Source organism: Monocercomonoides exilis (assembly GCF_001643675.1).
Source record: "Monocercomonoides exilis strain PA203 chromosome Unknown scaffold73-115670, whole genome shotgun sequence".
Classification (NCBI taxonomy): Eukaryota; Preaxostyla; order Oxymonadida; family Polymastigidae; genus Monocercomonoides; species Monocercomonoides exilis.
The window spans coordinates 82,199-110,000 of record NW_027150618.1 but is presented as its reverse complement, the minus strand read 5'-3'; the positions used below and the strand labels follow the sequence as shown (position 1 = coordinate 110,000).

Sequence of the window (27,802 nt, the reverse complement as noted above, 5' to 3'; positions counted from 1 at the left end):
AGTGATATATTAATAATTTCGAAAACATTTACCCCTTTTTTGATAAGCCACAAGGACTTCTCCAAAAGGGATTCGAGGTTATTCAAATTCAAGGCAAGCATAAGATAAATGAAAGATATTGAGTCAATCAAACAACAAGAAATAAATCTTGATGCAAGATTAAAAACAATACCATGATTTTCAAATATCCCCTCATTAATACCCTCCAATCACTTCACTTCCAAATTAAATCAACCCGAAAGCTAATTTAATAAGAAAAATGAAGCAGGACTAAGTATAGAGAAACATCTCGCCCCCTCGAACAATTAAAAACTCCAAAATCCAACTACGAGCTTTTTAACTGCAGCAATTTTAGTATACACTATTAGAGCTGGAATTACCGCGGCTGCTGGCACCAGACTTGCCCTCTAATTGTTTCTCTTTCAAGCATTTACATTGAAACCATTCCAATAGCAGAATACCATTAGATACCCCGCTTTGTTATTTTTTGTCACTACCTCCCCATATACGTCATTGATTGGGATTGGGTAATTTGCGCGCCTGCTGCCTTCCTTGGAAGTGGTAGCCATCTCTCAGGCTCCCTCTCCGGAATCGAACCCTAATTCTCCGTTACCCGTCAATACCATGGTAGGCCTCTATCCTACCATCATCAGTTGATAGGTCAGAAATTTCAATGACACATTGCCAAGACGATGGGCTCTTAACCCACCCTGGCAATTCGACATTTATCATGAATCACCATTATCTTTCACAATGGACATACACCATCCATCTCTTGCGAGACTTCAAACATGTGCCGAAATAAGTTTTTGATCCATATAGAATCAAACATTTAAACTATTCCTAATGGTTTTCGATCTAATAAATACAATCCTTCCCCAAAGGGTGTCTCATTGCTGAAACACCCTTAGTCGGATCTTTTTCAAACCCACCCTTCTTTCCATTCCGAAAAACAAAAAGAAAAATGAATTCTCGCATGTATTAGCTCTAGAATTACTACGGCTATCCATGTAGTAAATTATATTTCTATTCAAAATATAACATTGTCATTGTCAAATAAATTATAACTGTTGTAATGAGCCATTCGCAGTTTCATAAATACAAGTTATTTATACTGACACATGCATGGCTTAATCTTTGAGACAAGCATATGACTACTGGCAGAATCGACCAGATACATTTATATATAAAAATCACTAACAAAAGACAAAAAGTCCATTGTTAATAACTTTTAATAATAAATATTAATATATATCATATTGTTTTGTTAAAGACAACATAATACAGTATTTTAGTCATAATTATTGAAACATCACCATTCACAAAGATTGATGATATTTCAAGAATAGACACAATATTTTCCCTTCTCAAATATTAACACATTATTTTCTTTCAGATAAACTCAATAACTGATATTAAAGTTATTAAGCCATCCAATCATAATCATTAATATTTGTATTATCACAATGTAATCTCAATATCAAAACACTATTCTCATCATCATCAAAAAGATGATAATATAAAAAGCTCTGATAGATCATTACAATATGATTTTTCATTCGCATCTTACAATTATATTTTCACCTTTTGAAAAAGTGGCAAATAATTGTAACAGTTCAAATACTTTCAACAAATAGAAACATGACATTTATGTCTTCAAACAAACAAACAATAATATATATTTGTTCATTTTGATTTCATCATTGTCACATTCTATCTCTCGATAGTCAAATCCAACCCCCACATATTAGGCAACCAAAACCCAATAGTTACTATGTGCAATAACAATCCATCTGAACTTAATCAATGATATACACATATACATATCGACCACACCATACATATAGACAAGGTCTCGACTTCATGAAGTACTCTTTTCTACAATATTCAAACAAGTCAACATACATGTATTTCCAAGAACAAAACACCCCAACACTTTCACACAAATCCCCACATTGTTGCTTTTCTAAAATCAAGCAGTTCTCAAAGACAGATTCATTGCATCCAAATCAAACTACTTCACTACACATAACCATATACTATACTGCCTCACAACACACATTCACTACTAGCATAGCACTCTCTCACAACAACTTCTCAGACACATCGATTTTATTAGAGTCATCCAAACCTCTTCGTCCAACATTATTACACATCAGACTCAAAGATTCAAAACAACTCACTTTATTATTCGACCCATCTGATCAGCCATTGCTACCAGAAGATGTTTTCATAAAACATGTATTGCTTAGCCCTTATATACAATCACATGTTGCTTTTCATTCTCATTGGACCCAACAAACCCATCCCTTTTGAACCACCTTCATTTATACTTCACACTCAGTGAGTTTCTGTATAATCATGCAAAGGTATTTCATTCAAAGAGACATATACATATTTATTCCCATTCAAATACCATATACTATCTTCCTTAACATAAAAAGCCTACCCACCTATTTGCTATACATATGACATAATACTATATACATATATATACAATAGACCACTATTACACAATGCCTCAGTCTAATAGACAGCCCCCTATATAAATTTTTCATTCAAAATCCACTTTTTTTCCTATGGAGTTTCATATACAAGTCACACTTCTATACTAACCCCATATCACATAAGCCCTGGCTCAGACTATCCTCACCAGACAACTTTTGTCGAAAAAAAATGAAGTCAGAAAAAAAATTTTTTCGGGGGGTGTCCCCCTAAGTATACTTCCGTAAAAATCCCCGACAGCCCGCACCACAAACACCATCTTTTCCAAAAAACTCATAGACTCAATTACACTACACCGAGGTTTTCGCGTTTTTTTCCGTTTTTCATACTAGAATTACACTACGAAAACGACGTCATCGAAAAACCTGCTTTGATACTAAAAAATCTCAAAATTACACTACGCCACGAAAACCTCGGCGTAGTGTAATAAAGATGAATTTGATACTAGAAAATATCGGCTAGTATCAAAAGTGCTTCAAATACACTACGCCGCGAAAACCTCGGCGTAGTGAAAATGCACAAAAATGATACTACAAAAAAACTCAATGAAAAATTTTAGTATCCTTCCATAGTGTTTCTTGGGATGGGGACACACCAAAGCCTTGCCACTACCACACCACCTTGTGTATGCCCTCGCTGCCTTTCATCTGGTTTTTTGTTCCAGCCTTCCAGCTCTTAAGCCTGGCCCGCTATGCCCACTTCAATCTTTCCATACGAAATGCCCCTATCAAAACTCACTTTTTCTCACACCACTGCTGGAGCAGCCAGAGGAGTGGAGTGGAATGCCCATGGAAACGTAGTGGCAGAGCATACGCAGTGGCTGGTACCATCAGCTAGCCTGTAAGTTATGACCGATAAAAAGATATAAGGGTTGAAAGGCAAGGGGGTCCTATATGAAAAAGTGGAAAATCATACAAAAATGTTAGTATATTGAGTATAGTGAAAAGGGTATAAGTGCAGTGGGAATTGTAGTGGTATAGTTGGATAGAGTGAGTGAGGAGCTAGACCCTCTATGGCATTTAGAACTTTCCAGCTCTTAAGCCTGGCAAGCTACAAGGGCTGGAACACAAGGGGGTCTGAGTCAACTTTCCCTATGAAAAGTGAGTGTAATGGCTGTAGTGAAATACAGAGGCAGGGCATAGACACTGGATGTGTGCCATATTGTAGGCACAGTATGCAGGCACATTGCAGTGATATCAGCTTGGCTGTAAGTTATGACCAGTAAAAAGATATGAGAGTGGGAACACAAGGGAGGTCAGTCACTTTTTCTATGAAAAGTTCATGTATTTTGCCTATGGCTCCAAGGCAAATAGAGTAGTGGGAATACAAGTGGCACAGTTGGATAGAGGGAGAGTATAGCTAGACCCTCTATAACATTTTCGAGTCTCGCACTCTCAAGCCTGAGGCACTACAAGGGTTGGAACATAAGGGGTTACAGTCAATATTTCCTCTCAATGAAAATTTTTGATAGGAAAGATCATAGTATATTGAGTGTAGTGGCCAGGCATTACATAGGAGCCCAACGAGAATACTGCCATTGGCTAGGCACAGTGTGCAGCTAGACCCTCTATAACATTTATAACTTTCCAGCTCTTAACCCTGTGGAGCTATGAACCAACAAACATAAGGGGGTCCTAGTATAAAATTTTATAGAAAAGGAGTTTTTCATAGGAAGGATAGTAGTATATCGACCATAGATATAAGGGAAGTTGAGCAGTGGCAATGGCAATAGCACCAATGGATAGAGGAAGTGTGGAGCGAGTTTCCCTATGGCATCGAGAACTTTCCCAGATTCCTGTGTGATTCGCTACAGGCCAGCCAATGAGGGGGGTCCAAGTCACTCAAAAAGTCAATGGAAAATACTCACTTTTTCTGGCACTGCCCTTGGCCCAGCCACAGCCCACCAGCCGAATGTGTGCCACATTGTACCTGCAGGGCATGCCCACCCCGCAGCACCATTGGCATGTCTGTAAGTTATGACCGATCAAAAGATATGGCTCGTTGAAGCCAAGGGGTCCCCTATCAAAAATGAACCATTTTCATACTAAGATGTCAGTATATTGAGTATAGTGAAAAGGCATATGGACCGAGGGCAAAGATGTTACTACCATTGGATACTCGAAGAGCACAGCTACTTGCCCTATGGCATCTAGAACTTTCCAGCTCTTACAGGTAATTCCCTATGACCCATGGAATATACAGGGTCCATAGCACAAAATATCATTGAGAAAGGGTTTTTCATAGGAAAGATATGAGTATTTGCCTTGTAACTTCAGGGCAATCCAACTGAGCCGAATGAGATTACCACCATTGTGTAGAGCGAGTGTGCAGCGAGACCCTCTATGGCAACGAGAAGTTTCGCTGACTTGCCCCTGAGGCGCTATGAGTCTGTGAACATGAGGGGTCCACAGTGTATTTTTCATAGAGAAATTTCATTGACAAAATTTTCTAGTATCAAAAACCTCAAAATACACTACGCCGAGGTTTTCGAAGTGTAGTGTAATTTGGTCACTTTTCCTAGGAGCTCAAATTTCTAGTATCAAATTCATCCTTATTACACTACACAACGAAAACCTCGGCGTAGTGTAATTTTCCAGTTATTTAGTATCAAAGCAGGTTTTTCAGACATTCCATTTTCATAGTGTATTTCTAGTATCAAAAGTCACAAAAATCGAGGAAACCTCTGTGTAGTAAAGTTGAGTCTATGAGTTTTTCGAAAAAGATGGATTTTCTTGTCTGGGCACCCGGGGTCCTTCACCATATTTGAGGTTTTTTCAATGAAAGTGACTGAACAAAACCCAGTGCACAGCCCACCCAGCCGGCCCAGCCCACAGCCCACAAACCAGACCCCGCCCACTGCACAGCCCTGGTCCCCCGCTACACCGTCACTTTTGTTTCTGGAGCTCTCCCTCCAACACCTGAGGAGATAGGTTCGTTGAAAGAGAGAGGGTACCTCAATGGCTGGCCCAGTCATTTTTCACTCACTTTTTCTCACACCACCGCCCAGCCAGCCAGCTCAACCACACTCCCACCACCCAGCCTTGTAGCCGCTGCCCACACGCCCACTCTGCCCACATCAGCCAAGCTGTAAGTTATGACCGATAAAAAGATACAGCCCAATGAAGATGGTTTTCCAGTCTGTTTTCCCAGTGAAAAAAGTGAGTGTCTGGCCCACCCAGCCAGAAGGATACACAGGCGCCCAGCAGCATCCTGCCCAGCGTGCAGCCACAGTCTGTGCGCACACTGTCACTTTTGTTTCTGGAGCTCTGGCTCCAACACCTGAGTTTCTATAACCACCTGAACATTGTACCCTCAGTCACTTTTTCTGACTGGGGAAGTACAGTATATGTGGAACAGGGCCAGGCCAAGCCACAGGGCCTGCCCAGCCATAGGCCCAGCACATAGCCCGCCTCACTCGCTACTTGCCCTGTGGCCTTTGCCAGCCCTGCCCATCAGCCCTTCCACAGATATCCTCCACTCAACTCCTTTTTCAGTCAAACTCAAATTGAGTCTGTGAGTTTTTCGAAAAAGATGGCACTTCGAGGTCGGGCAGTCAAAATTACATAGAAAAATTATCATAGAAAATATTCAATTTTCATAGAAAAAATTATTGGTGACATGGTTACTTGGTAACCACTGGACCAATGTCTTAGTAATTACACCACATCCTACCCCCACTAACATTCCCCAACATATCCCTCTAACTCCGATCACTTGCCCTCCCTTCACTCTCCACAGCTCTCCCAAGTCAATACCCCCCAGTCACTTTTCTATGTGAAAAATCAGAACCGAACTCAAAACAACTAGTCGATCGGTTTTCTCAGCAACCACTGAGCCGATCGAAACGCCGTTTGGCCACATCCGGGCATGGGTTACTGTGCCGGTCATATGTGTTTCGATTCAGCCACTTGACCCTGGTTCACTCTCTGTGACTTCACCAACCAGCCACCCCCAGTCACCTTCAAATTTTTTATTTCTTTTCTGGACAGCCTGTCAGACCCCCGCAGCCAACACCCATATGCATGCTATTTCCGCACTATATGCACATATATCATATATTAATATCAAATATATCTGGCCATAACTTCTAGAGTTATACTCGATTTACCTCAAAAATGACCATTTTCACTCAAAAAATCAATTATAACTCAAAAACTACAGATAAGTGTATCCAACCAAAAATCACCAATATACAACATTACAACACATATACATCCATAAAATCATAATTTATATCGACTTTGAAATTTTCGAGAAAAAAAATTTTTTTCATTTTTTCAGTCAAAATCACCAACTTGTCCGCGCTGCCCAGCCACAACCGCTCGGTAGAAAAAATTTAGATTCGAGTATGTTTATAAGGGGCCCACGTCCTTGCCACCTGCCAATTATCAAAGGAATCTGAGACCCCATATTTTTCGGTCGTTGATCTAAGATCACCACTTTTTCAGTCAAAATCTTCATATCACATTTTCTCACTAACCAGACCAATCTGGCCCGAGAAAAAAATTCAGCGGACTATTCGCGAATTATCCGAACTTTTTGTGTTTTCATTAGTTTCGATCACAACTTTCATAAAAACCGATTTTCACCAATTTTTCATTTTTTCTGACTAACTTGAGCTAAATTCAACTTAATCAGAAAAAATGAAAATTTCGCATTTTTCGAATTTTTGACCCTGACTTCAAAAATTCACAAATGGTTCAACTAACACTCTTGTAAAGTCTCACGACTTAGAAAAATTTATTTATCGAGATATTTAAATTTCTTTTTTCAAAATTTTGACTGGAAAAATAATATTTAACATATCATTCCACAATTTGAATCGATAAATTTCTGATTTTAATTTCAATCAATTCCTCTTATAATATTACCCATATACGTAACTTTTCATCAACCACTAATTCCTACTTGTTTTTTAAATATCAATTTTTTAAAAAAATGTTTGATCAAGATCAAAACCATTTTTCTATGTTAAGAATTCGACTTCTCAAAAACAGTTTGTAACCAATCTCCCTATACACCAACACATTCCCCGCCCCTCATAACCTATATAAAATATTATTTTCAAATTTATCTATCCATGCAATAAATAGAAAAATATTAATTAAGATAAAAAATTATGGAAAAAATTGAAAAAAAATTATAAAAAAATGAAATGATGAACAACTTTAAAAATAAAAATAAGAGAGAAATATCATATGATAACTATTTATTTGAAAATAAAATTTTGATGAATTGAAAGTTATAAAAAAATAAAAAAATTAATTTTTATTCGAAAAATGAATGAAAAAATGAAAATATTTTTTATCTTCAAAATTGATGGACAGATTAAGACCAAAAAATTATATAATATACTATATCAAATTAATATTATATATGAATTTTTTCAATGGAAAGAAAAAGTCAGTTGTTAAGAAAAAAAAATAATTTAAAAAATGAAAAAAATTAAAAAAATTATAACATTGCAAAAAGAAGTTGAATTCAATTGGTTTTTTTATATAATATAATAGATATAATATAGATGATAATAATACATAAGAACATTGATATTGATGGTTGGTTCTGAGCAAACAAAAAAGTATCTTATTTTTGTTAATATTTCAGATTGTTATTTATTCATTATTATTCAACCTCAACTAATAATATTCTCACAACAATTACATCTAATTATTCATTATCATATTTCATATCTTTCATCCAATTTTCATCAATTTCTAAAAATTCAAAAAATTTTATAAAATAATAAAAAGTTTGAAAAAAAATAAAAATTTATCATAACTTGAGGTTCACAAATCAGATTTTAATAAAAATTATATCAAATAAAAAGAGGAGTTAAGCATTTCATTTGACAAAAAACACGAAAAATATTGGAATTTTTTCAATAAAATTAATACTAAAATATCGATTTTCTTCATTGAAAATGACCCCTTTTTTTCCTTATTTTTCAAAATTTTCTCGCTAACCGCGAGGTCAGTATCATATCACTCGCGCTACTGCTCCAGTAGCGCTCGCTGGATGAAATCTGCGCACATCATTCCTGCGCGCAGATATTCATCCATCTCGCGAAAATTATAGAGAAAGAGCAAAAAGAATATAAAAAAAAAAATAATTGATTAAACTTTAGGATTTCGAGGGGGGAGCGGCAAAAATTTTCAACGAAAATTTGAAAACCCTCAAAATTGTACATAATTGGATGAACAATTTGGTGGGGTCAAATCAAAGAAAAAATCACTTTTGATGAGGAGAAAAGAGTCCCACCCAATGGCCGACGCGCCACACGGCAAAAGTTCGGTCGCTTTCGCTCCCCACACTTTTGCCGCGTTTGTCGCGCGGCCCCCACCCCTCGAGGTGGTTTCTTCCTTATTCCTTAATTTTTCCCCTTTTCTCTCTCTTTTTTAAGAAGTCAGAAACTTTTTTTCAAATTATCAATTTGTGAGTCATAAAATACTTCAAAGAAATGATTTCAAAAGCAATGTGTAACCGTGATAAACATGATATACACTCACTCTCATCATCTTTGAATATGTTTCTTTCTTCTCATTTGTTGGATATAGAAACATTTTTAACTTTTGGTCAATTTTGACCCAATTTTTCATTTCACTTTGGTCTTATTTTTTGACTCAAAAATTAACTTTTAAAAAGTTTTGACTTAATCTGAATGATAAATATCATCATCTTTTTGAAGATATTTCTTTCAACTCCTTTGAAGGAAGAATAGAAACTTATTTTTTGAAATCTTCATATTTTTGACTCAAAAAAGTTTCATTCATTCAAACTTTTTCCCACATTGGATTCCCTCAAATTCCCATTTATTTTTTCCTTTTCCCAAAAAAAAAACAGTTTTTTTTGGGGGGGTAGTACTTCATCCATGGTATTATTAAGGCTTTCCAATCATCCGTCGTTAATGTTTTTTTCAATGTTTTTTTATTCAATCATTCATACGTTAAATCCCTTCAAACGAGGTTTAAGAGAATATCTATGAATTTTAAAACATTTACTTGTGGGGAGAGTTATTTAACGGACTTTTTTTTCGTTTCCTACTTAATCAAAAAAAAATAAATTAATTGGACAATATTCAGAGTTAAGCCTCAGTAAATCGTGCAAACAAAACACTCTGAGACGCACAGCCCTCTGATAACAAGGATTCGTCTAATCCGTCCTTCTCAGGCATGACCCCTTTACCAATATTCTCATTTATTTTTCAAATTTTTGTGCAAAATAATTGAATATATTTCAAGTGCAAATAAAAATTAGTATTTTCTCTGCAACATATTATAAATGGTAGAAAAGCCATGCAATATCATCTTCTATATTTAATAATAAGTAACTTTCATGAAAATAAAAATTAGTAATTATTAGTTCTTTTGAATGAAAATATGATCATGATACATAATAGATTACATGATAAAGTGAAAACAACGGCACCACTATTAGATTATAACGTTTTGCTAATTTGTTGAATATTTGAGTAGTCCTCCGCATTTTATTTTCCATTACAATACGTATAACAGGTTTGCGTTCTTTTATTATTACTTTTCATTTGCATTCATTATAAACCCGTTTTGTTTAAAGAATCAACACTTTTGTTCCTCCTCAAACTTCAATCTGGAATATCTGGGTCATGTTTCATAATTGATTAACAACAAAAAGCTTTAACTTTTTGTTATAACTGCGTGAAAATTCTTTTAAGCTGGAATGTTCGCGTGATGCAAAAATTTCACAGTTGAACAATGAAAATGTGCACCTTGAATATACAATGTATGCTTATTTTTTCATGATTATTTGGAGGTCGTTATTTACCTGTTTTGAAAAATATTGAATTTTTATAATTTTTGACATTCAATGACACACAGACCAATCACTCACAAGATTCTTAGGAAATTTCATGAATGTTATTGCTCAGGACAACTTAATTGTGCTTTATTTGCTGTAATAAACGGAAAGCAATTTCAACTATTCAAATTTGCTTATGAATGAAATTTTGATCAACTCGGAATAGAAGTTTGAAGCTGTACTACAATTTACACCAGGCACCCACCAGAAGTATCGAGTTTCCTGCGATATAAATTGGCTTTGTCAAAAAACACAGAAGCTGCTACTGCTGAATTGTTCTTGATCGAAGGAAATTACATGGAAGAAAGTTTTTTAGAATACTCCAACGTTTATGCAAACTATTCTTTCAAAATTGCACAGTTCAAGTTGTTTGAACGTTTTTTTGTTCATTTATGTTTAACAGAAAAATATTTGCAATGCTCATTTATCGTGGCTGGAAATAAATAAAATTTATCAATCTACTCTGACAAAACATAAAATTGAAATGGAAATACAACAAAAGGGAATAAAGGAAATTGAAGAGAATTGAGAAATCGTATCAATATTGCAAAAGAATCTGTAATATGCTCCACAATTTCTGAATTAGTCTGATAAAGGAAAGCCAGGAATCGTCTAAAAGCATTATGAAAGAGGTCTTTAAAGGCACGACAAACAAACATCTGCTGAGATAAACAAAAAGGTCTGTTGCTTTTTGGAAGGATAACTGAAGTGCGAAGAGCATTCACAAACATCGCAAAGTAATTTACCAAAAACGAATCTGCTTGGTGAAGAAAAGAAGTTGAATCATTCACATTCTATGCTTTTCCAATTTCGCATATTTTGATTAATGAATGATTTTTGTAATTTCTTCATTTCAAGTTTTTTTTGTCTTCTTCTCTTTGAAATTCTAATCAACGTTACTCAAAAAGAAAGCTCCTCATTTAGCACGGTCTCAAAAATCTTCTTTTCATTCTTCTCATAATCTTGCAAAACGCAAATATCCAAGAAAAGCAGAGGGAGCATGTAGAAAAACACATTCAGCGTGAAAACGAACAGGAAAGGCTGTTTAATGCGACAATTGAATGAATAAACAATACCGGATTTTAATCAGCAAAAGCGATAATTCATTTGCAGAAGATTTCGGTTGAAGAAAAGAAAATAATTGATTAATTTGAAGGATTTTTCTTTTATTATCATTGGTTTGCTCATTTCAATGATGTTTAAAAAAGATATTTTTATGAAACTTCCAATGGCTGTTCTATTTTGTGAAATGGTAAAAAAATAAAAATAATAAATTTGTGTCAAAAAATGTGAAGCATTTCCTCAAGCCTTTAAAATAAGGTGCAAAACAATCATAATTAATTGAGTATAAATTTGTCTGTTTCGATTATTGAATATATCATGAATGCTTATGACGATATCTTCTAATCCTTCTTCTTCTAGTTTTTCAAGCATTTTCATTTTCGTTGCCTTTCTTTTCGCTTCTTCCATTTCATCTCTCTCTTCTTCTTTCAATCGATATGAAACATTCGAAAAGAATTGCAAGCTTTCAAATGCAATTTTGTCAACAATTGTTGGTTGCTGAATCTCCTCCAAAACAGCACTTATAACCCCACTTCTCAACAAGTCTTCAATTTTCACATAAAAATTTCCTGCTGCCCTTTTAAAGGAATAAATGCATTGATTGCTAATATCGCTGTGATTATCCTTCGCTGCTCGAAATAACTGAACAATGCTATTGACAAATTTAACAAATTCTTCATTCCACAATGTGCAACAGTGAAAATAAATTGCACATGTTTTGGTCCATCTCATTAATGCAAACTCTTCTTTCGCTTCTTCTTTGCTCATTTCCTCCTCTTTCTTCTTCCAATCCACACATTCTTTCAGCTCTTCCAGTGCTTTTGCTGCTTCTCTTCTGAAATGCAGCTCATTTGAAACTGCATCTTCCAAATTTCTATCTCTGAAAAATCTGTTCATAAAAAATTTCCAAGCAGACTGATAAGCAAATCGTGTCAGATTGCTATGTTCTTGATGATATTCAATGATCTCCTTTATCTCCTTCAAATAAAGTTCTTGCCTCAAATCCTTGCAATAGATAAAAAAAATAACAACAATATCAAAAAGGAAATAGCAACGTTCATACATAAAAATGGTCAGCACAACTCAAAGCCAATAAAGCCATTTCCACTTCTTTCTGAGTCTCCTCGCTTTCATCTTTGACAGAAGCAGCTTTCAGAAGGCAAGGCACACATATTAATATCAATTCCGATTTAACCCGGTTGCTAAGCAAAATATAACATTCACAAAAATCAATAAGAAGCTTTTCGTTTTTCCCTTCTTTTTTCTTTTCTTCTTCAAAAATCATCTTCTCAAATCTTCTGCTAAGTGAGGATTTTTCAAAGCTTTGAATGAAAATCTTTTTCATCTTGATGCAATATCCAGCATGCTTCAGCAGCAAAATTGCATTCTCCATTGACATTTTCTTTTCTTCAATCATTTTGTATATTTTATTGAACAGTTCTTCTGTGTAAACAGAATTGAATTCTTCTTTATTCATTCCATCAACAATTTCATTCATATCTTCAATTATTTTTTTCTGTTCAATTTCTGTGTAGCGTTCAAGTTCAGAAAACAATTCTTCATAAAAGAAAAAGAAAAAAATGCGAAAAATGAATTCAAAAACAACGACGAATACAAGCCTGTAAATTTCTTTATGTTTTTCGTCTCCTGCACACATATTTTATTAAAATCCATTGAACATAAATGCAACACCATTTTGCAGTTTTTATCAAACAAGCATATATTTTGATAGAAGAAGTTTATGAAAAATAAAAACTCAAAAAATGCCTTTAATAAATGTGCGTTCATACTACTATTTTTAGCATTTATGTTTTTGACAAAAGATAATGGAGAAAACAATGCTTAATAATTTAACATTATTTGTAATGGATTCCATGATCATTCGATTTGAAAGAACGGAATAATCCATTCACAGAATGAGAATTCCGTGAGTGAACGTTATCCACTGAATTTAAAATATTATTTTCTGTGATTACAACAAGAAATGATGGAAATGCTATATTTTTGAAATTCAATCTGATTATTTTTGAAAATTAGATGGCTAACGTGAATGCAACAATTTCATCAATCACACAAAAATGATATTGTATGTATTTTATATTGTTCTATATGTTGTGAAGATATTTCCATCCGTATCCTCTCCAAAGTGCAGGAATCCGAATTTTTGTTGAAATGGCCAATCCCCGCTTTGTAGAGCAACACGATGAGAACGGAGCTGATTATTGTCAGCTGCATCGAGAGAAAAATATTTAGCAGATATTTACAGCAAACAGATTTTATGGCTTTACACTCGCCGTTTTGAGATCAAGTGGATGAAGTCGAAAGAAAAAGAAAAGAATGATATTGATTTTTGAAGGATCTTTGGAAGCTTAACTTCTTTTATGAGGGAAGAATGACGAAAAATAAGTTCATTGTACTTCTGTATTCTGTCCGCTCACAGAGGAAGAAGGATGAAATTTTGTGAAATGGTGGCTCTTAGTTGGTAAAATGATCAATGATTTTGGAATGGCATTTTTAAAAATAGTCAAAAATTGACGCTGAAGGTTTGTTATTGTTTCGTGGTTGCATATTGATTTCGAGTATTTTTGGATTGTGTTCTTATTCAGATAGACAAAAGAAAATGGAGAAAGAATTAATGGGAAATGGAAAAGACAGCAAAATGGATGCTTTTGCTGAAAAGCAAGCAAGATGTAGTTGATCTTTTCAATAGAGGATAAGATGCTCTATTCTTGGGCAATTCGTCTTTACAACTTCAAGATGAACTATTTTGAGAGGGATTTTCTTTCTTTGCTGGTCCAGCTTCAAGCAGACGATGAAGATTAACTATCCCAACGAACGATTCGACATTCTGTGATGACTTTATTTTTCCGAGGAAATTGCATAAATTCATTAGCCAAAGACTTTTCAATGCGAACAATGCTTTCAGCAATCCTTTTTTTGTGGATTCTCTTCTTCCATTCTTGACAAAAGGGAATCCATCGAATTTAATGAAAATCCTAATGACATTCTGCAATGGCTCCAATTGCAGCAGAAGCGTTGGACTTGCTAATGGGACCATCACACAAAACTCTAAATGCTGCACTTGCAATCCAATTGATTCAAAATGTGTTTTCTTTTTTTTTTTTGATTTTCCATCAGAGGCACAGCTTCCATCTTTTCACTCGGCTCATCTTCTTTGAGGCACACCAATAGTGAGAGTTCTTTTATCTTCATTCCTCTTCTCGCCTTCTTTTTCCTCCTCCTCTCTTTCTTTTTCTCCTCTCGTTTCTCCTTCTTCCACCCTTCTCTCTCCTCCACTACTGCCAGCACAATCGCTGCAGGTGATAGAACCGCACCACCCAACTTCAGCTCTGCAGCATCCAATCACTTCGACAGCGCATTCTCTACTGCCTTTCTCATATCACACGCAACAGCCCCTCTCCATATCGCTTCGTTGTCTATCTTTTCCTTTGAGCACTTCAGTCGAAGCGATCGCTACACCAGCCGCGCAATCGTAATTCCAGCAGCAACATGTCAAACAAATCAGATAATTGAAAAAAACACAATGTTAGGGTTATGCTCACCACTTTGCGTCAACACAAAACTGAAGAATTGTAATCTTAACCATGAAACCTTAACCACTTGCCAAAAACAAGAAAAAATTATTATTATTATTATTATTATTATTATTATTATTATTATTATTATTATTATTTTTTTTTTTTTTTTTTTTTTTTTTTTTTTTTTTTTTTTTTTTGAGGCCAATACGCGAAATTGAGTCGAATAGGACAAGCCCGAACACAAAAATAGAAACATCATCATTATATCCAAAAGTCTTGCTATTTTTTTCTTTTTTAATAATTAATAAACTACGGGAATAGATCAAAAAGATGGAGATCAAAAAAGCTTCAGTTCATCCACTAGTTTTACTCTTTGCTGTTGACCACTATAACAGGGAAGCAAAAGGTTCTCTTACCAAAAGAGTTTGCGGAATCTTGTTGGGAACAATGAACAGTGGGATTCTGGACATTTCAAATTGTTTTGCTGTTCCATTTGAAGAGAATCTTGAAAATGGAACATGGTTCTTGGATTCTCAGTACATAATTGTAATGAAGGCGATGCAAAGAAAAGTTTCTGGTTTGTAAAAATTTCAAATATTACAAATCATTTCTCCGTTATTCAGCAAAGGAAGTGATTGTTGGTTGGTATTCTGCTTTTCCTGGTGCAAAAATTAGACCATCAGATCTTTCAATTCAAAGAGTTTGCTATTTTATTTTCATTACGTTGATTTACAGTTCTTGAAACTATTTAGATGGTAACTCAATTTTGCCCAAATCCATTATATTTGGTTATTGATGTTGAGCCAAAAGGAGAATTTCCAGCAAGCGCCTATTTGTCGAATGTCGATCCCAAATATGTTTGATAAATAAAATACGTCATTTTTATCTGTGCTTAAAAAATGGTAACGTAAATATTTTCGTTAGGATGGAACTGAGTTAACGTTAACATTTAGACATGTACCATCAGAGATGGGAGCTCAAGAGGTTTGAATCATATATTGATTATATTTTCAGACATTGGATTGAAATAGGCCGAAGAAATTGGTGTTGAACATCTTCTTCGTGATGTCATGGATACTAACATGACTTCTCTTTCTTCAAAAATAAGTCAACGTGCAACATGTTTGCATCATTCTTATTTGATTAAAATCATTTAACAATTCCTTAATATGGAAATTTAGCTTTTGCAACTTTTACAAAGCATATTTCAGTGATACAGCAATATCTTCGTGATGTCCTTGAACATAAATTGCCAATGAATCAACAAATTTTTGCACTGTTACAGGAAGTTTGCGAAATATTATTATATATTTCTCTTTTACAATTAACAAACGAAATTTTTTAAAAATATTTGATATCATTAAATATTAGATCTTTAATTTAATACCAGATGTGAACTCTCCTGAAATACAGAGGGCGTTAATTGAGCACTCAAACGATTCGTCACTTGTTTTGCTTATGTCTAATCTTATGCGTACTACTCTCTCGATGCATTCTCTTATCCAAAATAAAATCGAACTTCAAACGAAAAAAGAAAAGGAAGCAGAAGAGGAAGAGGAAAAGAAAGAGAAAGAAAGAGAAAAGAAAATGATAGAAGGAAAAGGAAAGGCTGAGCGAGAACAGAAGGAGAAAGAAGAAAAGGAAAAAAAGGAGAAAGATGAAGATAAAATGGATGTGGAACAACCAAAGGAAAGCAATGAGCAGAAGAAAGAAAATTAAAAGAAATAATACAGGTTGAAATCATTTCCAAGGAAGGGTTTTTTTTGATGTTTTTTATTTGTTACATGTCATTTTCGAAAAAATTTAAGTAGAAAGATAATTATCCAATAATTCTCTCATTTAAAAAATTTTTGTATTTGTTTTAAAAATTTGTTTTGTTATTATCATATATTATCTTGAAGTGCAATCCTCTTTTAAAGAGTTGAAATTGAATTAGATATGGATGATTGTGATCTTTCCATTTCTGTAAAATAAGTCATCCATTTTTGATCCAATTATTCCATGGTTCAATGTGAATAATATTTGAAAAATGGAGTTGCCCGAAGTTACGGATGCAGCGAAAAGGTTGACAATGCCAAATCCTTGCAATAATAAACTGATTATGGATGCTCCCCTTGTGACAGCGAGCGCAGCCTTTGATATTGATCTTCCAGGTGCAGAAGAAGGAAAAGTTGTTACTCGATTTCCTCCAGAAGCATCTGGATTTTTGCATGTAGGGCACATTAAAGCTGCAATGCTTAATGAGTATTACGCAAAATATTACAAAGGACAATTGCTTCTTCGATTTGATGATACAAATCCTGCAAAAGAAAGAGATGAATTTGAAAAAGCTATTATTGATGATTTAAAATCTGTTGGAATAAAACCAGATAGACTTTCATATACAAGCGATTATTTTGATCTTATTTTTAATCTTGGGACAAAGATGCTAGAAATGGATAAGGCGTATATTGATGATCTTCCTGTTGAAATTATGAGAGACAACAGAATGAAGGGAATTGAGTCTCCTTGCAGAGCAAATTCAATTGAAAAGAATATGGAAATGTGGGAAGAAATGAAGAAAGGAAGTGAAAAAGGAATGAAATATGTCATGAGAGCAAAGATTGACATGAACTCAACAAACACTGCACTTCGCGATCCAGTTTTATTTAGGACTGTAAACAAACCTCATGCTCGCACAGGAGATAAATATAAGGTTTATCCGTCTTATGACTTTGCATGTCCAATTGTAGATTCTATCGAAGGAGTTACTGTTTCATTAAGAACAATTGAATATCGAGACAGAAATGAACAATTTCATTGGGTTCAGGATGCACTTGGATTACGTCAAGTACCAATATACGATTTTGCAAGGCTGAATTTTGTTAACACTGAAATGTCTAAGAGAAAGCTTCAATGGTTTGTAGACTCTGGTATTGCATCAGGCTGGAATGATCCCCGATTCCCAACAGTTCAGGGTATGATGAGGCGAGGAATGACAGTTCCTGCATTGCGCGCATTTGTTCTGGAGCAAGGACCGTCAAAGAACATTACATATCAGGAATGGGATAAAATCTGGAAGAAGAACAAGCAGGTTATTGATCCAATAGCGCCTCGCTACACAGCTATTGAACGAGACAATTTTGTGGTAGTGACACTTACTGATGGACCCAAAGACCCATATGTTTCAGTTGTGCCAAGACATCGCAAAAATCCTGCAGTGGGCGATAAACTGTTTGAGTTTTCTAACACAATCATTATTGAGCAATGCGACGCAGAGCTGATGAAAGAGGGAGATGAAATAACACTCATGGGATGGGGAAATATCATCATTGACAGCGTGAAAAGAGATGAGACAAAGATGATTCCTTCTGCTGCTCAATTTGCGAAAGGTGCTCATCCATCTCCACAAGCACAGGCAGTGGTAGATGCTGCGCCGAAGCTTTCGAGGAAAGAAAGGAAGAAGGCAAAGCCTGCTGGAAAGCCTGCGGAAGGAGCAGCTGGAGAAGCAGAAGACACTCAGCAGCCATCGACTGAACCAGCTTCTGCACAACCAGCAAAAGTGGAGGAGAAGAAGGAGGAGAAGAAAGAAGAGAAGAAAGAGGAAAATTTGGTGCCTGCTGTGGTTTCAATAACTGCACACATGCATCTTGAGGGAGACTTCAAAAAGACTAAATTGAAGGTGACTTGGCTGTCGTACGCACACCCAGAATCTCTTATTGTGGTTAAAATGCGTTGCTTCGACCATCTTTTGACCAAAGCCAAGTTGAAGGACAATGAAAAGTTTGAAGATTTCGTCAACAGGAATTCCATGTTTGAGTGCGATGCATTTATGGAGCCTGCAGCTAAAAATGGTGTTGTCGGAGATATTGTTCAGTTTGAGAGAAAAGGCTATTTCTATTTGGATGTTCCATTCGATGACTCAGCAAAATCATCAGATAATTCAGCATCATCTCCCTCTTCCTCTTCAGTTCCTTCACAAGACGATAAATATTCACCACTAACAGCACCTGCTACTTCAGTGTACCATTACATACCAGAGGGACGCGTAATGCTTATGAAGATAGCTGGTCGCCTTCCTGCATAATTGATGTTTATTAATGTTTAGAGTTTTGTCTTTTTTGATCTTTATATGCAGTTTACAACAAATAAAAAAATTAGTCGTTTTTCAATGAAAGAGATTTGTTTTTATTTTCTTTATTTATTCACAACGCAAAAATGAAAATATGTAAGAGAGAGTATGGTACATGATTGATCTTTTCTTGTGGAATGATACCTTACGAGGAAGAAACAGAGTCATACACCGAAACGCAAACCGAAGAAGAAACTAGTGATGAATCTTGGATCGAGTGGTATTGCTCTTTGAAGGGGCATGAATTTTTTTGTGAAATAGAACGAGAGTTTATTGAAGACGAGTTTAATTTGTATGGACTACAATCAAAAGTCGCAGATTTTTCCCGAGCACTTAAAGAAATACTTGATTTAACAGATTCTGATGGTTTGGACGAATGACCATTTTTTGATATCAATATTTTGATTATTTATTACAAACGAATGCATTTTAACATAATTGTTTACAGACAGCTTGGATAGTGAAAATGATTTATCTCCATCAACAAGCGAATTATTTGCGTTAGTGCATGCTCGTTATATCACATCTCCTCAAGGCTTAAAAGCAATGGTTTTAATAATTTCATTTATTTGGATTTTTTACATTTGTTTTAATTCATTTTACAAAACCCACAAATAACAGAAAACTAAATTTTTGGATAGAGACTTTGGAGTTTGCCCGAGGACTGGTTGTGAAGAGCAACCTGTCCTTCCATTTGGAAATAGTCATGAACCTCGTAAAGAATTCGTAATGCTATACTGCCCTCGTTGCGAAGACATATACATTCCGCCTTATCTTAAACATCATTCTATCGATGGAGCAGCTTTCGGGCCATCCTTTGTTCACATGTTTTTGTTGCATTACGGACATCTTGTTCCAGAAAGAGAAGGGTATATTCCAAATCACATGTTATTTGGATTTAAACTTTTTACTGGGACGCATCATGCATTAAACGATGTATTGAAGAAAAGAGAGGAAGAGGCCGAAGAAGACGAGCGAGAAAGAGAGTGGGAAAGAGAAAGGGTTGTTAAGAGAATTCAGAAAAAGATGGTGAAGAGGAGGATGGAAAGGAAGAAGAAGGAGAAATTTCGAGAAAAAGAAAAGTCGAAAGATGAGAAAGTTGAACTTAACGCTCAAGGTGGAGAAGGTGCAGAACTGTCAGAAAAAACAAAGAAGAAGAAGAAGAAGAGGCTGGAGATCAGCGAACGCGAAAGAAGAAAAGAGGAGAGGAGAGAGCGAAGAGAAAGGCGTTTATTCATGCGGAGGCGGAAGATGCGGGACAGAGGCACTGCGTGGGACGATGACGAGAACGGAGAGTTAGAGGGAGAAGGGGATGATGATGGAGATGGAGGAGGAGCAGTGGAAGATGGAGGAGAGAACGAGGGAACAGAGAACGAGGAGGAAGAAGAGGAGGAGGAGGAGGAAGGTGAAGGAGAGGGCGAGGGCGAGGGCGAAGGAGAGGAGAAGGAGGAAGGAGAGGAAGAAGGAGAGGCAGATGGGAGGAAAGACAAAAAGAGCGGAGATGCGAAAGAGCAAAGCAGAGCAAACGAAAAGGAAGGCGGCGAAGCAGAAAAAGCAGAAAAAGGAGAAAGAGAAAAGTTGCAAAGGGAGTTGAGTGACAATTTGGGGAGATCCGGCCACGAAGCTGAAGAGGAAGAGGAAAACGAAGACGCAGAAGGCGAAAACGACTCAGATTTTATCATCAAATCGGCGTCGCTTCATCACTCGCTTTCGCACAGCTCGTCGCCTTCGCCGTCGCTCGCAGCTGTTCCGCTGCCTTCTTCCACAATCCTCTTCAACATCCTGTCGTCTGCACCTTATTCTGACACATTCTTCCCTTGTCTCCCTCCGCCAGCTGTGATCACTTCATCTTCATCGCCTTCATCATCATCTTCTTCTTCTTCAATGCCATCTCCATCTTCAGGTTCTTTTGCTGTGAATCCGTCTGTAGCATTTAATGCTTCCACTTCTTCATCTTCATCGTCTATTCCAAATGCCATTTCTGCCAATGTATCTCTTCCTTCTCCATCCGCTTCCTCATCCCAGCCATCCTTCGCCTTTCCGCCCAACCCGTCTGCAGTAGCAGCTGTCGATGAGTTCGGCAGGTATCGTCTTCTTTCGTACTTCGAGACGCAGAAGAGAGAGGAAGAGGCGCTGAGGCAGCAGGAAAGAGAGAACGCAGCTGAACTCGAGCGGCAGACGAAGCTGTTTCTGGAAAGGGCGCAGATGGTGAACATTCCACTAGACACAATCACCACATCTGCTCAGCTCATCTCGTCTGTCACACCTTCGCTGCCTTTGGCTTCTTCGTTTGCTTCAAATGCTCCTTCTTCTGCTGCTACTACTGCTGCTGCTGCTTCTTTCGCCTCTAATGCAGCATTGAATACAGGCACATCGATGAGTGTGGCAGATCAGATGACTCAAATGACTCAAATAAATCAGATGGCACAAGAACAAACAGAACAAGACGAGCAGGTCAGAAGAGAGATGGGAAATATGCAAATATCAAATGCATCTGCTGCAAATGGAACAACATCATCTGCTTTGAATGTGCCTTCGTCTTCTTCCAATGCCTTGGCCGTCTCGCAGCCCACGTTGAACTTTTCTTAGATGGACATGCTCTTCAGCGTTGCAGATATTGTTGATGTGCACAAGATAATTAAAAGTTCTATTTGAAGACTCAGAAAATATGTTAGATGATATTTCATCTATCTTTCCATAAATTGAAATATACAAAAAAAATATTTTAAAATCATTCAAAAGATACTTAAAGTAAATAGAAGATAATTGCCTTTGTTTGTCATTCAATGTTCCGCTTGTTTATTTGTTTTGTTGTGCGAGATTGGTTTCATATTACAAATATATCATGTGTAAATGCTGACATAAAGTGTACTTCGCTTGTGGGTTGCTTATGTCATTTATATCTTTTTTCTGTTGCTTTTTGCTTTAATTTTAATTATTCTCATAATCTTCCAATTGTTGCACTATTCTCAAATTACGAAAAACTTATAAAAAGCAGATGCCATTCAACTGCACTCACCATTTTTTTGCATCACCTTTTTCATTCCATTTCATTTTCCTTCCTTTCTGTCCAATTTTTATATGTTTATTCCAAAATAGCGTTTTCATTTCAAATTAAAAAAGAAGATGTTTTTTAACTCGCGTCTTAAATCGAATCAAAAAACTTCTTTGGAACAAATCCAATTAAACTCATTCACATCCTTTTAATTCGGTTACACATTTGTTGATTGTCTGTTTACAAGCGACAAAATATCAACTTTTTGGATGTACATCAAAACACTATTGAAACATAAAAAAATGTGAAGAACGAGTGTAAATAATTCTTATTAATGATTTTTATTCTTTAAAAAAAATCTGTTTCACAGAAAAAAGAGTCAATTGCTTAATGTGGAAATAAAACAAAGTATATCTAATGGAAATATTTGTAACAAAACAGAAAAGAATGCTTGCAGATTTAAAATCTATCAAAAAAAATGCACAAAACGAGAAAAACATATCAGAAAGGAAAAGATGATTAAAAGATAACCGTTATTAAAATATTATGTCACATTTCCCCTAACAAATGTAACTTTCAACAACGTACAATAAAACAACTAAGCAAAGAAAATTTATAAGCGTCTAAAGAAAAAAAAGTTCTCAAAGAAGTATTTCAAGCAAATATACTCATCAGAAATGATTATTAATGCACTTTCTCAAAACAAATAGCTTAACACTCACTCATTCGCCCACACATGAAAATACATATAACCATCTGCATCCAATCATTGCATGTCCCTCAAAGCTTCCTCCACGAACTTCTTTGCTGCAGCCCAATCGTCGTATTCCAGCGACGAAATGGCATATCGCAATGTTTTGACAAGAGCCTGTTTCTTTTCAGCTGTCTGAAGAAAAGAAGGAGAGCCGAAACCTGAAGATATTGCAGACGAGGGGAAGGAAGGAGGCGATGAATGAACAGGCTGAGGAGGTTGGGAAGGTGTGGCTGCAGAAGGCTGCTGTGTATTTTGATATGGCAAGCTGGCTGAAGGAGCAGGCAGTGAAGCAGAGGGCTGAGATGATACTGGCGGAGGGAGGAAAGAAAGCACTGACTTCGAATTGTCTGGTGCAACAGAAGGTGGCGGAAGAGAAGAAGGTGCTGGAAATGAGTTTGGATAAGAAGAAATGGATTGTGGAGCGGGATGTGTTGCTGGTTGAGCTTGCGGAGGAAGTGACATCGAAGGTGGAAAAGAGGGAATGGAAGGATATCCAGAAGAAGGATTTGCACCAGGCGGAGATATCGATGATGGACTTGGATGCGGGTCAGATCCAAGCGATGCAACGGCTCCTCCACTTTGTGTTGAAGGAGTTGCGGGTGATCCTCCACCATATTGTTTTCGCAGCTGAACGGCCTATGATAATAAAACATCACATTTAAAAAAAATAAAATTAAATTAAAATTGAATTGTCAACAAAGATTCAGAGAATATTTTATAAAACTAAACAAAATATCCAACCATCATTGCTGCATGCTTCATCATACTTTGAACCTGATTTAATTAAAAGAGATTAAAAATGGAAATATTGACGGAATCAAACCTTTTCGTTGTTTCCCTCAAAATGGCAAACAACTTCATAATAGTTCTTTGCACTGAAAAACATTTGACTGTGTTCACTGTATTGGTGAATTTTGAAAAAAATATATGTGCATATATTTATATTTTTTTAAGTCAAAGAAGAAGTCAGATACAGTCCAGCGCTTTTTTCATCAACAGCTTTTTGTGCTTTTGCAAATAGATTGTCAGCAAAGGTATGCATTCTAGATATATCTGCAACTTTGTCAAGTGCAAGAGAATGCTTTTTCTATGAAAAATCACCAATATGAGACAAAATGTAATTATTCACAAACAGGGTTCACTTTCTCTAACAGAGGAGGAAGAAACGCTTTGACATCTGGATCTTGAATCAGTTTTTGATCGGCAATGAAATCAACAGCATATTTTCGAACTGTCAAATAAAAAGCTCAAAATGCTAATGATCATAATTTTAACGAAGCTGCAAACAGTAATATGCAAAAATAGGTTCAAGGGGCTCTATTTGATCTGCGCTCGCAAGAAATACTTTCACAGGATTTAATGCTTTTGGATATGTCGTCATTTCAAAATAAAAAACTCAGATCAATATCCATAAATAAAATAAATACTCAATTTGTTCGCTTTCAAATGTCAAATAATGTTATTCTATCCAAATGATTAAAGTTTTGCAATGGATTAAACTGTTTTGAATTCTTTCCCTTACTTAAGTTCAATTGACTCGAAGTTTCGATTCTATTGGCTTAAAGAAAGTTTAGAAAGCTGGTTATCATTTTTACATTATTTCTAAATCATGCAACAAGGAGTTGGGGGAAGTGTCAATGTATATGTTTCCATTGCTATTTATATATTTTAATAATCTACAATTATTTTCATTGCTTTTTTTATATTTAATTTGTTTTCGTTCAAAGCCATTGAATAATAGCAACAGCTCATATCTTCCTCGACAGATATCCGATAATCAGCAGTATATGATGCATCTAACGCAGGAACAACAAAAGCAGCAGATATTGCAACAGCAGATGCAACAACATGCAATGCAAAAGCAGCTTATGCTTCAAAAAATAAAAAATTCACTAGAAATTCCAGTTTCATCACAGCAATCAAATATTCATCAAACATTACAGCATCCTTCGGAGTTTAATCATTCCGAATCTTTTCAATCAGGTTAGCAAAGAATATTTTTATTTTTCATATTTTTTAAAAATATAATTTTAAAAAAAAAACCTATTTGTTTCATATAGAATCTGTACCGCTTTCCCTTCAACAACATCAAGAACTTCAAAATGAATTACGCCAGGTTCAACATAGAATTTCACTTTTTAAGCAGCAAATTTATCAAAACCAACAGCAACAATCTTTTATGCAATCTCAAAGTCAGGCGTTGACGAGTCAATATCAGCAACAGGTTTCAGGATTACAAAAAGCAATGCAACAGAAAATAATGCATCAGCAATCAACTTCACAATTATCAAGTGCGCAAATAGCACAAATGCAGCAGCAAATCCAATTGTCTACACAACATCAAATTCAGCAACTGACTCAAACAGTTCAGCAGCAGCAAGCACAGTACAATCGCCAGCTTGTAGTCCTTTCGCAGCAAATGCAGGGCTTGAACCAGCAAATGACACAGTTGCAGGCGTATCATGACAAACTCCAGTCGCAAATTGGCTTGGAGACACTTGTGTCTCCTCCTAGCGGCGTGTGGCTTCAGTCGCCCACGTTCCAAACAGGCACACCCTTTTCGCCTTCGGCCATCGACAAAAGGGACGGAAGATCGAGCGACGAGACGAGGACTGCACAGACAGTCGCATCAGAAGACGAGGAGCACCTCTTTTCTGACCGATCGAGCGCATCTCAAAGATCGCACCGCCTTGTAAAGAAGAGCAGGAAATGGTCAGACGACACAGAATCGTCTGACGATGCGACACATTCGTCGGTTTCTTATTCTTCTCCGCCTGTCTCTCCATCCGCTCCACATACTCCTGTATCTCCTGTATCACCTACCCAACAACACACACCATTAGTTCTGCCACCAGAATTGATGGCAACACCAGACTCCCACTCCGCCAACACCTCTTCGACAGCAACTTCACCCAACACGTCAGCACACCTCTATTCACATCACTCAACAACACCCACCCACTCATCCACCTCTCTGAAACACTCAAACGCCTCTCCTTCTCACAAACACTCCAAAGACACAGCATCCACCTCTACCCAACACGCACAAGCAGTGCAGCACCATTCCACACATCTCGAAACACAAAAGCAGCGCAGAAAAACGGAACCTTCTATTAAACCTGTGAAAAGCAAGCACAAAACAGGAAAGACTGATTTGCACGACTGGTTAGAGCTGCCAAGCAGCACAGCACATTCAAACATACAGAAGAAAGTTCAAAGCAAAAGCAATGTTTCATCTGAGCATTCGTCTTTTTTGAGCAATGAGGAAGATGACGACAGGATATTTGAGAACAAAAGAGGCAGAGACAGTAGAAAGAAGGGAACTCCAAAAAGAGGAAGAAGTAAAAACTACAAAAAGAAAGTTGGAAAAGACGACAAAGAAGAATGTTCTTCTGAAGACTCAAATGAAGATGATGAATACGATGCTGCTGAAGATGATAATGCGGCTGAGGAAGCAGATTACAGCTCAGAAACGGATGAAGGAAAATCCACAGAAATCAGACTCAACCCGTATTTGCTTGGTGCAGATGAAGGCTCACACAAACTGGAAGGTCGTAAGGAGGAAGCAGCGTGTGAATGGAAAAGAATAAACAGAAGATACACCGAAGACAGAGAAATGTTGTTGGAATTCTCCAACAAGTCTGACAAAAAGCAGAGGAAAAAGAAGAAGAAGAAGAAGAGAGCAGTCTCCCGAAAGAACGGGGAAGCAGACGATTTGGCAGAAAGCAGCGTCTTCTCATCGATTTACTCGACGATGACGACAGCACGTTCAGACACGCTTGCCTCCAAAAGGCTGCCAGCCACGCCGCTCCGGCAGAGTGTCCAGCTGCCTGCATCGCCTTCTGTTCGGAAGAACAGCCAGCGCAGCGTGTCTGAAATGCGCTCGCCAGTGCTGCCTTTCTCAGTCAGCCAGTCGGTCTCGCTGCCTGCCTCTTCATCGGCCAAGCGTTCAGCCTCTGTTTCAAAGAAGTACCAGCTGCCTTCTCTTTCCCCCTTTGCAGATGAGAGGAAGGAGGTGCATAAGATTTCAAGAGAGAAAGATGACATTGGAGACAAACACGAAAAAAGACTGAGAGCGAAAACGTCTCTTGGGTCGTATTCATCGACAATGACACAGGAGACAATACAATCGCCGACCAATTCATCGAAATCAAAGAAAACAGGTATGATATTCCATTCTTTTCTATTTGAATTTTGAGAATAAATAAATGTTTTTTTTTTTTTTTTTTTTTTTTTTTTTTTTTTTTTTTTTTTTTTTTTCCAAAAATTATTTCTTATGATTTCTATTGTCACCGAAATATTATGCATGTATTTAATGAAATTTGACTGATTTAGGCAACGTTGCACTGCGCAGCATCGCATCTCCCACACACCACAACTCTGCCCGCTCAGACAGCATTTGCACGTCGAATGCGGATGAGAGGCATTGTGAGGCATCTGTTGTGTATGTGAAGAGGGAGTCAGCGCTGCAGGAAATGAAGGCAGCTGAACAGAATATGCGCAGTTTGAAGAAGAAAGGACAGAAGACGCAAGAAGAAGAGCAGAAGCAGCTGAACACAGGACACATGCACAGGCAGAAGACAGCCGAGATGAATGAGCACAAAGAAGATAAGGAGCTTGCGCTGAGCCTCAAAGATCAGCAAGCACATTTGTCTGCTTGTTCAAAGGAATTTGAAGAGAGAAAGAAATCTGGAGACCGAACAGAAGAAAGACAAAGAATTGCAAAGCAACAAGAGCATCCGAAAAGAATAAAGAAAGAAGAATCTCAAGCTCTGAAGAGTGAAAATGAGCATCTTCACCTTCAGAAAGAGAAAGAGCAAACAATTAATTTGAGAGAAAATCAGCACAAAAGAGACGAAATAAAGCGATTAAGCGCCGAAGCGCAGGAAAGATTGCAATTGCGTAAAAAAGGAAATTAGTGAGAAAACTTAAGCGGAAAATGAGGCAGAAGTGAAGCTTCATCGTAAGCTCCAAATCAAATAAAAAAACAAAGAAGAGAAATA

The 27,802-nt window shown here is 36.6% G+C and overlaps 6 protein-coding genes across 6 annotated transcripts; 4 read left to right on the top strand and 2 right to left on the bottom strand.

The window, feature by feature from the left end:
• Positions 1-5,259: 5,259 nt before the first annotated feature.
• MONOS_18385 (uncharacterized protein) lies at positions 5,260-5,908 on the bottom strand (the record flags this gene model as incomplete). The annotated part of the gene is made up of 4 exons (XM_067871401.1): positions 5,260-5,361; positions 5,503-5,590; positions 5,697-5,792; positions 5,847-5,908. 4 exons carry the CDS (start codon positions 5,906-5,908, stop codon positions 5,260-5,262), a joined length of 348 nt encoding a protein of 115 aa, XP_067718773.1.
• A 9,344-nt stretch (positions 5,909-15,252) lies between these two features.
• Positions 15,253-16,786, top strand: MONOS_13001 (putative 26S proteasome nonATPase regulatory subunit 7). Its single transcript, XM_067865673.1, has 7 exons — positions 15,253-15,516; positions 15,563-15,639; positions 15,692-15,796; positions 15,864-15,923; positions 15,971-16,061; positions 16,121-16,227; positions 16,311-16,786. Exons 1-7 carry the CDS (start codon positions 15,270-15,272, stop codon positions 16,656-16,658), a joined length of 1,035 nt encoding a protein of 344 aa, XP_067718772.1. The 5' UTR covers positions 15,253-15,269; the 3' UTR covers positions 16,659-16,786.
• Positions 16,787-16,968: 182 nt separating this feature from the next.
• MONOS_13002 (putative glutamyl-tRNA synthetase) lies at positions 16,969-19,169 on the top strand (the record flags this gene model as incomplete). The annotated part of the gene is made up of 1 exon (XM_067865674.1): positions 16,969-19,169. One exon carries the CDS (start codon positions 16,969-16,971, stop codon positions 19,003-19,005), a length of 2,037 nt encoding a protein of 678 aa, XP_067718771.1. The 3' UTR covers positions 19,006-19,169.
• An 11-nt stretch (positions 19,170-19,180) lies between these two features.
• Positions 19,181-22,213, top strand: MONOS_13003 (putative protein kinase Ck2 regulatory subunit 2). Its single transcript, XM_067865675.1, has 3 exons — positions 19,181-19,416; positions 19,499-19,599; positions 19,672-22,213. The coding sequence occupies exons 1-3, from the start codon at positions 19,188-19,190 to the stop codon at positions 21,637-21,639; spliced, it is 2,298 nt and encodes a 765-aa protein (XP_067718770.1). The 5' UTR covers positions 19,181-19,187; the 3' UTR covers positions 21,640-22,213.
• Positions 22,214-22,352: 139 nt separating this feature from the next.
• MONOS_13004 (putative Vta1 like) lies at positions 22,353-24,196 on the bottom strand. Its single transcript, XM_067865676.1, has 6 exons — positions 24,087-24,196; positions 23,933-24,030; positions 23,774-23,886; positions 23,623-23,698; positions 23,541-23,573; positions 22,353-23,435 (listed from the first exon to the last, which is right to left on the bottom strand). Exons 1-6 carry the CDS (start codon positions 24,178-24,180, stop codon positions 22,812-22,814), a joined length of 1,038 nt encoding a protein of 345 aa, XP_067718769.1. The 5' UTR covers positions 24,181-24,196; the 3' UTR covers positions 22,353-22,811.
• A 136-nt stretch (positions 24,197-24,332) lies between these two features.
• MONOS_13005 (uncharacterized protein) lies at positions 24,333-27,792 on the top strand. Its single transcript, XM_067865677.1, has 4 exons — positions 24,333-24,438; positions 24,527-24,782; positions 24,860-26,962; positions 27,135-27,792. The coding sequence occupies exons 1-4, from the start codon at positions 24,409-24,411 to the stop codon at positions 27,716-27,718; spliced, it is 2,973 nt and encodes a 990-aa protein (XP_067718768.1). The 5' UTR covers positions 24,333-24,408; the 3' UTR covers positions 27,719-27,792.
• The last annotated feature ends 10 nt before the right edge of the window (positions 27,793-27,802 follow it).